The sequence below is a fragment of the Leptosomus discolor genome, chromosome 6 (genome assembly GCF_034619465.1).
Source record: "Leptosomus discolor isolate bLepDis1 chromosome 6, bLepDis1.hap2, whole genome shotgun sequence".
Taxonomy (NCBI): domain Eukaryota; kingdom Metazoa; phylum Chordata; class Aves; order Leptosomiformes; family Leptosomidae; genus Leptosomus; species Leptosomus discolor.
Genome location: NC_141396.1, coordinates 46,167,137 through 46,182,175, shown reverse-complemented (window position 1 = coordinate 46,182,175; position 15,039 = coordinate 46,167,137). Strand labels below are relative to the sequence as shown.

At 36.8% G+C, this 15,039-nt stretch overlaps 1 protein-coding gene across 1 annotated transcript in view; it reads right to left on the bottom strand.

Moving 5' to 3' along the window:
• Positions 1-532: 532 nt before the first annotated feature.
• Positions 533-15,039, bottom strand: part of MALRD1 (MAM and LDL receptor class A domain containing 1) — a 268,374-nt gene continuing 253,867 nt past the window's right edge. The window contains exons 37-41 of the mRNA XM_086467325.1: positions 12,212-12,288; positions 12,033-12,123; positions 3,038-3,113; positions 1,378-1,434; positions 533-643 (exon numbers count right to left, since the gene is read on the bottom strand). Of these exons, the coding sequence (XP_086323451.1) occupies positions 533-643; positions 1,378-1,434; positions 3,038-3,113; positions 12,033-12,123; positions 12,212-12,288 (412 nt within the window). The remainder of the gene's footprint in view (positions 644-1,377; positions 1,435-3,037; positions 3,114-12,032; positions 12,124-12,211; positions 12,289-15,039) is intronic.

Below are 15,039 nucleotides of genomic sequence, written 5' to 3'. Positions count from 1 at the left end.
TGATGAAGCACACTCTGAGCTGATATACAAATCCATGATTCATGACCATCTTTGATTTAACTCGATATGTTTCTAATTATACAAAGACTTTTCTTTTGCTTCTGTCCCTTGGAAAGCTAAAATAGACATTTAAAATCCCTTTCCAATGCAAAATTACAGAAATATTTAAGTCATCATTTCTCAAATAATAGACATAAAATTATAATTCCCAAACCTCAAGAATCTGGATTTGATTAAACATTTTATTAACATGGAATTTGAACTGTACAAATGTAAAATGAATTCATAGTTATAATTACAATCTCTTTCTCCACCAACTGAAATGACAGAAGACTATGTATATATATCACTATATTTTACCTCTGTACGGATTCCATTTTTAATATAAAGTTACTTTCTGAACATAATTATTTTAGCAAAAGAGTTATTCTGTGAAGAGCTATTCATTCATATTGCAAATGCTACAGCATCATGACATACTTTCAGATTTTAGAAGAAATATTCAGGCAAAGAATTATGAGCCATATTGATCCTATTTTATGTCTGTTTTCAAGGAACTGCATAATTTCTCCATGTCTTCTGATGCTTCACCATAGAGAGGATTGGGAAAAGAAGTAGCATTCACATCTTCATTAAATGGATACTAAAAGAAAAAACATGGAATGAAATTTAAAACTCAAGTAATTCAATTCATTTGTTAGGATGGACATATGAATGGCTGTAGATTAATTACAGAAATAATATATGATGTTAAGTTCAAAGAAAACGATAAAATCTCTAAAGTTTTTAGAGCAGATTTTCAGCTGATAAAAGTTAGCATAGCTCCACTGAAACTATTATCTGCCACATACACCTGATCAAGTCATTTAACCTCCTTCTGCATCTATTCCCACCTTTGTTTTACTTGTCTCCAGAGCTCTTGCTCTGATACACGTACAGTATTATTTTGGGAGAATCTGTGTGCAATAGGGTAGTTGCAGGGGGTCACTAATTTTGGTATATGGTATTGTAGTTGAAATGACCGGTTCTAGTTTTCTTGAATGAGGAAGGTATGAGAAAAGAGATAATACGAGCTCTTTAGGTAAGAATTCTGTAGTTCTAAACCTTTTCTTGAGTATCTGCCTTACTTGAAAGTGTCGAACTACTGTATGGTGTCAGCAGTAACTACAGTAAGCCACACTAATGAAATTGCTATTATGAAGTACTTGTGAGCCAATTCAATCCTGGTCATCTTTCTCAGATTTCCAGGTGTGTTAACATTATTAGTAGCAATATACCGTTGTCTTTAAGCGACATTTTTTCCTTTCCTCTGCAAAAGAATTTATTTAATAGCTCAACACATATCCTTCTTTAGAAGAGAAAGGTGTTATTACATACCTCATGCCATGGAGAAACACTGATTTGAACAGTGGGTGAGGTGGCATGCCCAGGAGACTATAAAAAGAAAAAAACTGCTTCAGAATATTTTTAGCAAGCTGTAAATAATATTCTGAAAATATCTTTCCATGTGGCTGCCTGAGTAGCACACTCTATGGATCCAAAACTACTCAGCAATGCTAGGCCTGCATGGTTTCGGTGTTCAGAAAGGTCAGTGGAGAATTGTTTGTTCTTTATGAAACTTATAGACACTGGCAAGTGCATAACTTGTGGAAATTGAGCTGGAGATAAGAGCTGTTGCTTGTGTTTTACCATATCTTTTGATTGGTGGTACACCATTCAGAATTAAGGCTCATCAGACTCAGAGAAAGCTCATAACTTTTGTTTTCCCTTTTAAAGGAAGAATTAGTGAAAACATGTATTTTCCCAATCTTAAAGAAAATAGAGGAAAATCTGGTACAGCACCGGACTTCAATCACTGTGCCTGGGGCTGTCTTGTACAAAAATGTCTCTCCTGACACTATGCTTCTGTTTTTCAACTCGCTATTAAATGTAGCCTGTCAGGAATCTATTTTAACTAAAATAAAAATGTCCTGATGAATTGGACATGATTGTGATGGGAATGTTTCCAACTTGGAGCTCTCACAAACCCCAACCTGTAAGCGAATTAATTTGATCTAATGTCTCTAAAATCAGGTGTAAGGAACCTTTTATAGAAAGTAAATGGCATGTCATAGTTAATCCCATTCAAAGCTGCAGTGGAATCTTATATTACTGACTGTGGAAAGGACAAGGAAGTTTTATTTTCTATTTCAAACCAAGCCTGGTTCTTTCACTGCTAATAAGGGTAGTATCAAAATGAGGGCAGGAAGGATGTTTTAAACATTTTTTTTTGATCCTTTTACCTCCAAGGGGCTTTGTCTGTATTGTTTTCAATGATAAATCAAATAGCAGACATAGCTGCATTTTGAGACAATGATATTTCTCTTGTTAAATGTAGAACATAATTTTTATTTATCACTATAATTTGATAATTAAATCTTGCCTTTAAATCTTTTGTTGCAATATGTTCACTTTTAGATATATATTTTATTCACAAAGTTCTTTGTTACTCTAGCAGTCTCTTAATTATGATCAACAAATTGTATTAGGGAAATGTGTGACCAAGTGTTTGTTTAGTATCAAGGTGAATCTTACAGTGAAGAGAATAGTAATGCACATTTAAGTCACTGGGAAGTGTCATAAACTATTTTATTAAAGTAAAGTGAGTGTGCAAAGGCAACTTGGGTGCTGAATCATGCATTTTGTGGTTTTGACGGTGGTGGTGATTTTTAGTTCTTGGGTGTTTGCTTTGTATTTTTTTTTCTTCTATATATCTGGCTAAATATTTAATCCAAAACTCTTTTTTTTTCTCAGATTCAGCAGCCCATGGGCAGGATTAGTTATAAACATCAAGATGTTCTCAAAACTGAGTTGATTTCAAATCTACTTTTTGAAAATGCACTGGAACCGTTTTGAGTGATGCAGCATTTTTTAATTCTTACTTCTATTATTAAATAGCATTCAGTGAGGGGTTAACTCTCTGTTTTAATGGAAAACTTACTTGAGGACTACAACATCACATTTTTCTGAATATATAGAAGCAGCTGTTGCTACTTACCTTTACTTTCCCAGATGAACTAAGATCTTCGTACAATGGGTTAGCAAATGAAGCATTAGTGGTTTCCTTCACTTTCCTTGAAAAGTCAAGCAAACAACAACAAAAACACCCACAGTATCACACAGGCTGTCAAAGAACCAAACAATTTCACATTGAAAAGATTTGAGTTAAAAAATAAAGATGGCTAAATGTATTTCCATCTGAGTTTATTGAAATGAATGAAATTAAATGTTCTGTGTTAGTCATGTGTAGGTTAAAATAATAATTTTTAATTTATTGCTGCTAAAAATATATATGCTTTTGGATATGTATAGAGCTATTCAGTATTCATAAAATGCAAGTACAGTGCTATACATTAAATAAAACATGATATAAGCTAAAAAGTTGCATTACTATAATGTGTTTGCATGTAATGAGACCATGTTCTTTCTGTGATTTGCCACTATCACACCAGCAATTCAGTAATTAACATGGTCTTAGGCTCCGAGTTCAATAACACTTTAGTTATTTAATTGTTACAAGACCTCTGTTTTCCAATGAATTGAGAAAGAACTTGCATTTTAGGTCAGAATCGTAAGAATTAGTTTTAAAAGCTGTAGACGTTACCCATACTTCTTTTCAAAATCAGAAATATTTAAAGAACCACTGAAGTTATTGGAATGCAAAGGTTTCATGAAGGAACACAAAGCCTTAAACAATTTATAATAGATGACTAGGACAAATTGTACTAATTATGGGTCTCATCTCCATTACCTCAGCTAGAAGTTTAAAGGTATGCTTTCCTGACAAAGACCTTCACATATCTCTTTCTTTGGAAGCACTTATGACCTGTACAGTTAATCTCATTAATTCTGCAAAAGCAAAGAATATTTGGGGGTGGATCATTTTGCCTGCATCTAAATTTGTTTTTCATATAGATGACTGGTTGCTAATATTCCACAATGCTTGAAATCATCAAAACTCTTCCAATGCCACATAAAAAGCAACAAGTTCATTAGTTAGATCTCAATGATTGAGAGATAGATTTTGTTGTATTAAAAAGTGTTTCTATTACAAATTGCTCCTACAGATGGTTTAAGCACTGTCTCCCTATGAACTGATAGACAGGCTTGGTGTTATTGTGGCAGGAAGGACTGAGGGGACAAGAGCAGTCATAGAAACACGGCCAATGGAGATTTTGGGAAAGGAGGCTGTTGTTCCTCAGCAAGAGCCACAGAGGAGACACACTGCATGATTTCTTTTGCAAAGAATTAAAACCAGAATGGGTGCTTAGGAGGAAGGCAGAGGTAAGCTACAGAAATATATCAACTCATGAATTAAATCAGTGCAAGAACCTAAGTTTGGGTTTTACACTAAAACAGACATATCTTCTTAAAATCTTTCACAACAAGACTGTCAGAAATTAACTCCTTTTAATGCCAGTCTCGTAAGTCAGTTTGATTACCTGACACAGCAATGTGGAGAAGTGAATATCTAAACCCGTTGATTTGTTAATTTGATCTTAATCTTAACTGTAATAAATCATGATATTCTGATGCTTTTAGTTATTTTAGCAAAGCTATAATGTATTAGGCTATTTATAATCCTCCTAAGTGTTTATTTGCATATTAATCCTCCTGAATAAAGTCCACAAAATGTACACAGAATTGATTTTTTACTCTAAAATCACGCTGTGGCTCAGAAAACCTGAGGCCAGAAGCAAACTCAGACAAGAAATTTTCAAGGAACTTGGCTGTGCTTCTAAACTAGTGCCCAAAGGGCCAGATTTGCATGCCTTAATTTTAGTGTCTCATTTAGACATCACAAACCAACTGTATGGCCTAACAGCATGATATGGAATTAAGCGCATAATTTCTGCCTACAGTCAGTGAAGACACTTCCATAGGGCAACACAATTCACAGCGGGAACCACCTTTAATGTGCCAATAGGAAATTATAAGGATAGGGACAGGTCTGACTCTCTTTCAACCCCCACTCCCCCACTGAACCTAAGCGATTTGTGCAAGACGGTATATATTATTTGGGCAAGAACGCGCTGAGTCTTAGGTCAGTCCTGAGAGCAGGAAGGACACTGAACACAGATCTCCAGCTTCCTCTGCTAGGAGGATAACTAACCAGCAGAATACTATGCAAAACTTTGGGCACCAAAAAAAAAAAAAAAAGTGCTGGCTGAGTTCTTCAACAGTGTGTCTGTGGTTGCTGTGTTTAGTGCTGAAATTGGTGTGTGAGGTTTTCTCAAGCATGAAAATTGAGTCTTGCTTAGGTTGTCCAGCAGATTTCAGGTGTTCCTCCACTTTAGGCCTGAATCATGAAAAAGCATATGTAGTTGGGCACCTAACCTCAGGGACTATGGGAATTTTATGGCCCAAAATGTGGGCACTGGTTGAATTTATGCAACCCAGATTTAGGTGAAGGGGAGAATAAGCTTTCTTAAGTTCTGTCCTGTTCTCAGAAAAATTTTTGTCAAAGCAAGGCTATGGAAGTCACCTTGAAGATATTACTGTACATGTAAAATATATATTACACATATATGAATGTATTTACACAAACATATATGTGGTTACACCCTGTTTGTGAATGTAGAAAAAAATTCTTTCTAAGAGATAGCAATAATTATCCTTAGAAATTTCTGAAATATTTTCAAATTACTTAAAAGACCTCAAAGAATACACAAGTGAAATTTTAATCACACATTTACACAAGTGCTATAATCCATCAGTTGGATGAGGTAGTAACTGCCCGAAGAAGTCTGTGCTTGTGAATTGAGATGACATATTCACGTCACTTTACCTGTTGTGCCTACATCCCTAGAAGTAAACACAACGCATTAGATCTAATTACAAATATGAAGCTTTTCTTATTAGAGCAAATCAATGGTATGCCCACTCCAGTACTCTGTCACCAATACAGATATTGCTGAGGAAAGACTAAAAGTGCAGTATTAGTCAATGGGGTGAGTGTTGCCAGCTGGTCATTAGTTTACATCCTAATTTTAAACTGCTTGATTGGGCAGTTTTACTTAGTATATTTCAGTGGCTTGAGTTAAGCTCATTCTTGCAGTTCTTGCTGATACTTGACATAAGTGAAACTTTGCCCTGATAGAAAATGATAGCTTATTGCTAGAGTAAAGAGCAATATGCCCATCACAAGGTCTTATGATGGGGAGAAAGTTATGTATGTGCTACCACTGTACATTAAGTAATGTAACTCATTACTCAAAAAAATTACCATCCAGAACAATTAATCAATGTGAAATGTTTATGAATCTCATTTGTGAAGAAAACCTATAAATGTCAAGTTCAGAAGACTGTACCAAGCAGGCAATAATTAGGGTTAAAAATGCCAGGCATAGGATGGTTTAGAAAAAAACCCAAACAACTCAAACATGTGGGTAAGGCAGCTCAGAGGGAACTGGGTTTTCTAACATAACCAGAAATAATCACAATAGGAAAGGAGAGGATTAATCATCTTGGGATGAGGTCACATGAGTCATAGCTTTGCTAAGCTCATCTGCATTCTTTAGTAGCAAAAACTACTGCCTTGTCATAGTTTTCTCCACTACAACTTCACAGAGATGGGAGAAAGTTGCGTGCTCCACACAATACCTGCCAGTGTATAGCAGGATTGCTGAGTAATGTCATGAATTTTAATGGAAAATTAAAGTATCTAGATTTCATTGATTTGGATGCAATAGCTCAGAATTTTGTACTTTTCAAAGTACCTGTCAACGAAAATCAAATATTCCTTTTATACAGTACATAAATTTGTAGGAAATAGAGTACTAGAAGAACGTTTATCATCAGGTCCATAACAGCAATGGCAAAACCCTAGTGGTCCAAAGATTCAATTACAATTAAGCTACTAATTAAAATAATTGATTTAAAGATTTCTTTATAGATGTTCTAAAGCTTCTGTTCTAAACAGAAACTATAACTCAAGATCTCAACTTCTAAAACATTTATAAAATGTTTAAAACTAAACTTAGGTTTGCAGAAGGAAGCTATATTTTGCACAACCCATAGAAGAAACGAGAGGCATGATGCAAGGAGGGAAGACTTTCTAAAAGCTGGATTTAGAATCCCCTCAATTCACTTGGATGCTTGATTAGGCTGTTAATACACTGTCTGGGCTTCCTAGGTCTGCACTTTGTACTTTAGAGTCAGTTTAGGAAATGTAATTATTTATTTTTTTAAAAAATCAGTCCTTTGCATTTTTCATCTTTAGGATCTTGAAGGCTATAGACAGAGATTTGCTCCGTTTTGCCATGTTACCACTTGTTTCTCTGCAACCTTTCCTACGTGTGGTGGTTGTGAGATGTACCTTTGAGAACAACTGAAGACTTCTGACTGTAGCACTGGGCTTCATCCTTCAGAAAAAGAAATTATACAGAAGAAGGAATGGATTTGGATAGCAGCATTAGACTAAGAAATCGACTCCCAAACAGCAGCTGTCTGCTGCTTCCTAGTTTTGTTTTTCTTTTTCTTATAAAACTACATCTTCTTTCATTCTAGAAGTACAGTATCTGTCTCCCAGTTCACAAGCTGCAAACAGTTCAATAAATGTCTTTCTATTGTCATTCTGTTTATCATTTTGGGATGTAGGAAAAGAGGCAGAGCCGGCAATGACCTCTGGCAGTCCTTCGGATCTGCTTGGAGAGCCTCCCCTAGAATATACTCTGCTCCTCCACACTAGACCTCCAGAAGGGTATGGTGTAATTGGAGTAAGTCCTGGCAACAGCAACTGGAAATCATCATAATTTTAAGAAAACCTTAAGCATGAAGAAAGGCTGAAAGCAGTGCGCTTGTTTAGCCTACAGAAAGCAGCCTGTAAGGAGGCTGACAACTGCCTTAAGTACATAAAAAGCTTTTTGCAAGGAGGAAGGGAATGATCTGTACTTGTCTACGGTTAATAGGAATGAATGTAAATTGTAAACAGGCGTATCAGCAGTTAGAAAAAGCTTAGTACAGTGAACTTTCTTTCTACCTAGGATATCAAGATTGCCTGAGGATGGCATCAAATTCATGTTGCTACACGTCTTTCAGCTCAAACCCAGAAGTGATTGAGTCTGTCCTGTGGCAGGATGAAAAACGGCCTCTGTGAGTCCTGTTTTCCCATGATTTTCTATCATTTTAAAATATTTTCTCCAAGCACTTCAGTTTTTCACTCTGTTGCCTGTGTGGCAAAATACATTATTGGTACACTTTGGAAAGCTTAATGTTCTGTGTTTGTTATGACTAACAGGACTGATAACAGCTGTGGTACATTAGCATTGCAGCTGATGGCACAGATCAAGAATAGGAAAGAAACCAACTGAAAGGATCCAGGGACATTGACTGAGTTGAAGACAATAACAAAGAAATGTCGCTTAGCTAGGCAGAAAGTCACTCACTTCACATTCCCACTTATTAAAGTAAAATGGAGTATGAGAAGGCAGCTGCAATAAAATCGAAGCTAAAATGAAGCTTCAATCCTGTTTGGTCAATAAGGACAGATGCCACAGAAGGAGTAGAATAACTGGCAGCCTTCCCTTCTGGACTAGAAAACATCGTCTCTATAACATGAACAGGGATGTGAGAAACTCAGAAACTTCCTCTGATTTGGGGTTTCTATACAAAAGTTTCACATATGCCCAGCTAGGAGCTGGGAAGTAGCTTGCCTATTTGAATGCCATCGTGGTAATGAAGTACGCTGCTGCCAAGCCATGTGGTGGGCTGCTTTTGTCCATTAGGAAATAAACATATATGATGACTTCCAGTAACTCCCACTCAGGCACTGAAGAGTTTAAAACCTGCAGATCAGCCATTAAATTCTTGCAAAGGAAGGAGAAGGAGAGAGCAAAGGGGAAGCAGGGTATTCTTTCTGGGTTGAAAGGAGGCATTAAGGCACTATCAATCTTTCCAGTGAAGAAAAAGAGGGACAAATGTGACGCTCAGATTCTCACCACTGTTAGGGACAAATTCCTAGCCAGGAATTGTCTAAGGGGTCACTAGCCTACCCCTACTGCCTGCTACCTGGTTTTCTGGTGGAAAAAAATTAGTTCTAAAAGTGGACATAAGCCTTTGAAGTGACAATGAATCGTAGGCAAGTATCATTCATGTGCACACTTAAATTCCTCTAGTTCATCAAATGCCCTAAAAAAAGTCAGGAGTGAAGTCTCATGCCTCTGTGTGGTGCTGTCACATTGTACATTTTACTTACGCAAACACAAGTAACTTCTTGTTCTAGAGCCTTGCCTTAAAGATCCAAACTTCAGCATGATAACATTGGATGCATTTTGACTAGTCACTTCTAATTACTGATTAAACAGTTAAGGAATAACTTGTCTTAATTTATTACTGTGTTTCCAGCTGTGATTTTTGTATGCCAAACCGTGCTAGCTCTAGGTAGTTGAAAAGGGAGAGAAAAACTGCCTGGATTATCTTATCTTCTCAAATTCAAAGTTTCAGATTTCATTGTTTTCAGAATTTCATTCAAAATGCCAGATTATTTCTTGATAAGATGACTATAAAATGCATTTTAACTTACACGTTAAGTTAACTGTTATTAAAAACAATGTAAGTGAAATTTTTTATTCTGCACCATGGGCAAAATGATTTGACAGTCTTGGTAAGTTCCTAATAGACAAAACTTGGAACCATAAAAATTTCCATCATCATAACTTACCTTTTTGGCAGCTCCAGTGAAAACAAGCAAGACCAGAATGAGCTTTGCTGTGTAAACTGTCTAATCCTCTATTTCACATGTCTGATTCTTTTCATACCAGGGCTGTAATATTTTCTTAGTGCCATAATAAGAAGATCCTCATTCATCCCTGTTTTATTACATACCTAAAAGAACACTTAAGTGTTTGGCATCATATTGCGACAGGATACCTTTTCACGTACAAAAAAGACTCTCTAGTTTTTTTAGCATGTGTAATTACAAGAAAGGAAAAAATATTCCTTGAATACAGATATGTGGGCAGAAGAGAAGTAGATGGAAGCACAGTAACTCTTAAGCAGACATTTATGAAAGAAAAAGGTAAAAGGGAGAACACAGAAGTGGCATAGAAAAAAATATTCAATTGTTGATTAAAACACCATCGAACACATTTTGAGAAAAAACTTTTTTTTTCAAAGATATTCATTGTAATTACAGAAAAAAAAAAATCAAAATCAAGCAGCTCTTACAATAGGACTACTCTTGCACCTTGGAGGTGCCTTTCCATACGTGTACCTTAGTAGGTTGTATAAATGTGAATGAATCAAGTCTTACTATGAAGTGAGATAAGGAAATGCTATTATTCCAAATTTACAGAAGAGGAAGCAGACATAAAGAAAGTAGGTGAAGCTATGCACTCAGTTAACAGTAGCACAACCACTAGAGGTTTCTGCTTCAACATTTTGCTTCTGTGTCCGTAGACAACTCTACCTGTCAGGGGTTGCATGAAGTGTTAGGAAATGTGTCAGAAGCAATAATGTCAAGACAGGAGTCTGCACAGTTTAGTAGATTGGGAGATAACAGCATCCCCAAAGAGAGAAAGGTCTATAGCAGAGCACAAGTTTAAAGGAGTAAGAACAGCTTTGAAGATCAATTCTGGAGAAGAAAATGAGGGAAATCTAACAATATGGACAAAGCAATGTACAACAGGAATTGCTGGAAGGGAGGAAGGGACAGTCGTAGGTATTTGCTGACAGCAAAATATCTAGCAGACTAAGTCAAGAGATGGGCAAAGGAACACAAATGCTAGAGGAAAATAAGAAACAGCAAAAAATTTTTTTAAAATCTTAAATTTGGGAGGAGAGAGAAAGCAGAGATTATCAAAGGGATGACAGGAAGGGCTAGGAAATATGTGAAATAGTGAACTGTCAGTCTAAGGCATATCTTAAAAACCTCTGAAGTTGAGTAATTGGATAAAGAGTAATCTCTAGTACTACTAGTACTGTTACTCAAAGCACTTGAAATAAGTTTTGAAATAAAACAATACCAATTTTGCTGTTTTTTTTTTTCCTTTACTGAGGATGCATTTTATGTTGTATGTTGTCAGATGATAATTTAGTTGCTATTTGCAACAAATCTGTACTAATAGCAAGCATAGTAGTGGATGGAAGAAATATAGTTCCTAAGCAATGAAAAAAATCACCATCTAGAGCACTCATTCACCACAAGTAAGACAGGTCCTTGTACCACAAGCCAAGAGGTCTGTACTGGGTTGATCCTAGTGCAAGATGGCAGTATCGGATAATAGGTGTGAGACAAGGAGGTAGGGGAAATAGGTGGAAGGAACAGATAAGGTGATCTTGGTGCGGCACATCTAAAGAACCACTGATCAAGATGACTAATAAAACATTTAAACAGAAAGTCAGCTTGTGAGTGTATCTGTAGTAATTAAAGGAGAGGGAGTAAACACGATTTGTAAAAAAGGTGGCGTAATTCTGCAGTCTCACAGCTTGTGTTCTTGACAATGTATTAAAGATTTTATGAAAACCCCTAATATTTAAAAAAAGAAAACACTTCACTTTTTATTCCATCCACTTATCACAGGGAAAGTTCTCAGATGCAGGTAAATATTGAAATATTTAGGGCAAAATTTTCCCCCCAGGTGCATGTGGCACTCAGTAGCTTCAGGAAGTGCTGTGAATCTGCCTGTAAGAAACTAATCTGGCCTTGAAGGTTCTGAGAAACCATAAAAACCTTCTATTTTTCACACATAACTATCATGTACAAAAATCAGGGCTGTTGCTGTTAAGGTGGATAAATGGTGAATTTTGTAATTTAGGAATAATGATACGACATTGCAATCAGAACACTCTAAGCAGTCGAGCCATAACTCATTGTTTCCATCCTGGGGTCCACTAAGGTCAGCTTTTGTTGCAAAGCTAGGTTTTATGCTTAACGTTGCATATGAAAGCAAACAGACTGTGAGGAGATTTAAAAGTTGAAACCAAAGAGACTGGGCAATTAGCCATTGCTTTGTGCCACATTTGTGTCTGCTTCACACAAAAGTTTCACTTACGTTTCTGGCATTTTCTTCTTTGAAAGGAAATACAAGGCAGCAGCTGTAATTTTAATCAGCAATAAACCGATACCCAACCCAATCCAAATATCTGCAAAATCAGAGCAAAGACAGAAATAAGTACAAGGAAACACTCAAATAATGAACTGAAAGCTATTTCTTTCTTTTTACAGACCCACCATTTCGAAGGAGACTTGGAGGCTGGAGAGGCTTAGCACTTATGTGGCAACGGTTACCCTTCCATTCTTTTCCACATCTGTGAATAAAACAATAATTTTTGAAAAAGGGAGAAGCAAGGATCATGAACAGTGACAAGCACACAAAAAATGCAAATCCTTTTGAGCACTTTTGCCAGTGACTAAAGCTCACCCACTAATCACAAAGAGCAGCAGCAAAGTTAATAGAATGAAATGTGAGAAACACACAAACCTTAAAGAGAGAGAAATAAAACAAAACAAAGTGCAAAGATTAGAATTGGCTGCCTTGTCCATGTTGCCATTGTATTGTTCTCCCACAGCAAAAGAAATTTGACTCATTTCCCTGTTATCCCCCATGTGAGCTGAGAATCTGGGACCCTAATGCAGAGAAAGATACTCTATTAGAGATGAGAAAGATTGGGTTTTTTCCCCCCACCTAATCTGTCCCTCTCCTGTTTTTCTATTTTCTTGTAAAAATGATATCCCTTCAGCAAATGCCTCTTCAAAACCAAAGCACTTCATTTAAGCTAACAACTGCAGCCATGTCAAATTACTCTAAATTTGCTGTTTGGTTCAAATCCAGTCTTGATTTGAAATAACCAGAATACAAACAACCTGACACAAGATTTGATGTTTTACTTTACACTTGCTTAACAGTTAATCACAGTCACCAAAAAAGCACGTCTCACTTCTCACTATAATTTGTGTGGATTTAGCTTTTGGCTGTTTGCTTTTATCATGGCTTTCTCTATCAGAATGAAGGGACCTTGAAGACCCAGGTGAGGGTCAGCTGCCTCTGGTGAGACAGGTGCACTCTGGAGCAACACGCGCAGCCCTTCTGGGTGGGTGTAGGCACCTACACTTACAAACCCTAAATGATGACTAGTGTAAAGGGCTGTTAGAGGGAGAGCTACACGTTGACATCTAAATTTCAGGCACCCTACTTGATGATCTGAACCCCACCCTGAGTGTCGCACTGGAATGAATTCTACCAACTTTTCAGTTATCTGCATGGCTGGTGGTTTATGACCCTCAGGAATTTTCAACATTATTTTTTAAAGGGAGCATCAGAAAGAAGTGATGGTTGTAATCCAGTTTCAGTCCTACTAATGTTGAATAAATAGGAAATTAATTTAACTTCTCATGGTTTCTTTTTTTACAATTTCACAAACTATTAATGTGGGGGGATTGTATAATGAATTGTGTTCTCACCAACACCAATATTTTTTTTTGTAGCCACCAATTTTTCCAAAGCAATTTCTATTTTGTAATTATAGTTTCATCTTCTGCCCTTAAATGTATAGTACAAAATCTCACACATAGACAATCAAATCTTTATATTAAAGAATTTATATTGAGGGTATTTTATCTGAACATGTGTGAGAGAACTTCATGTTGTTTGTCATGATTTAGCACATGGTATTGCATGTGTACCTTATCCTAGCTGTTGCACACTGAGTTAACTTCAGCACTCTGGAGGGAGAGGAGTATTTAATTTTCGCAGAAAGTGATTGAGCACAGTGGATGTAGAGAGAGGAAGGGAAGGATGATAGGAGCAGCAAGCATCTGTCTGCAGCCTCAGTGAAATTTAGGGGAATCCTGAAAGGATCAAGGCATTTCAGAAAGCAGGTCTGTATCCCAGTCCTAGACCTGACAGGGGGAAGGTGACTTCACTAAAGACCAAGAGAGGCTGACACACGATTTGTTGCAATTCAGTGGACCACTGAAAAATAGAGGGCAGAGAATGCGCCGGGAGGAAAGTACCAGCCCTACTTGAACAGGTTATTTAACTCATTTTAACCCCACAGACCTGAGTTTTCTCTCGTTAAGGGGTTACCTTGTTCAAGGTTAGTAATTGGTATACTAATGAATCCCATCTTTAGAGACTGGAGCCAGTAACATATTCTGACATGCTCATTTTGAAGAAAAAGTGGCACAATTTCAGCTGACAGCTCTGGCTGAGCTGGAGACCCATTGTATTCAGTCACTGAAAATACTTGGGTCTCTTCTGTCCTCCTTCTTCAGTGTACTACAAAAAAATCCTGTCATTCATAAGCTGTTCCTTTATGCGGACTGATGATTTTATACAAATGTCGAATGACAGTTGGGCTCATAGCAAGCCCTGTGGATCCATGTAGAAACATTGCAATCTGGTGGTAATCACCCTTCAAAATAATTTTCAGATTATTGCTCTCGATTGCATAATTTCCTTTCTCCCTGTTTGCTAGATTTTCTGTTGAGCTAGATATGGTTTTAACCAGAATTACCCTCTTTCTTGTTACTGCAGAACTTATTTGACTGTAAAAGAGAGAATGAGAAAACAGATTCTCAGCTGTGCACAGGAACTACTTAGACGTGAAAAAAAGAAGTGACATCTACTGCTTTGAAGCCACTGTGGCATGCTCACCTCAGAGCTGCAAAGAGGTAGTTCTCATAAAGTGGGTGTGTGTACGGGTAAGAGTGTGGGAAAGTCCTCGTATCCAGAAGTAACTAAATATAGCTTCGTATGCTATGTTTCTATTTATTGATGAAAAATTTCCACATATTCATTCCGTGTTTGAATTATGGATAAAAAAGTTAAGCATCTCTTAGTCATATAGGTAAATAGTTTATCATCTTATGCATGCATACAGGTTTTATAATCAACTACTAACTACCTTAGGTTGGCCATTTATTCCCCTCCAAATCTGAATCCCGACAGTATTGCTTTCTGTTACATGACACACACTACTTAGGAACCTGATGTCAGACTATCAATGCGTAATTTTGGCCAGTGAAATGATTTTCCACTGTGTCCATCTAGGTTATTA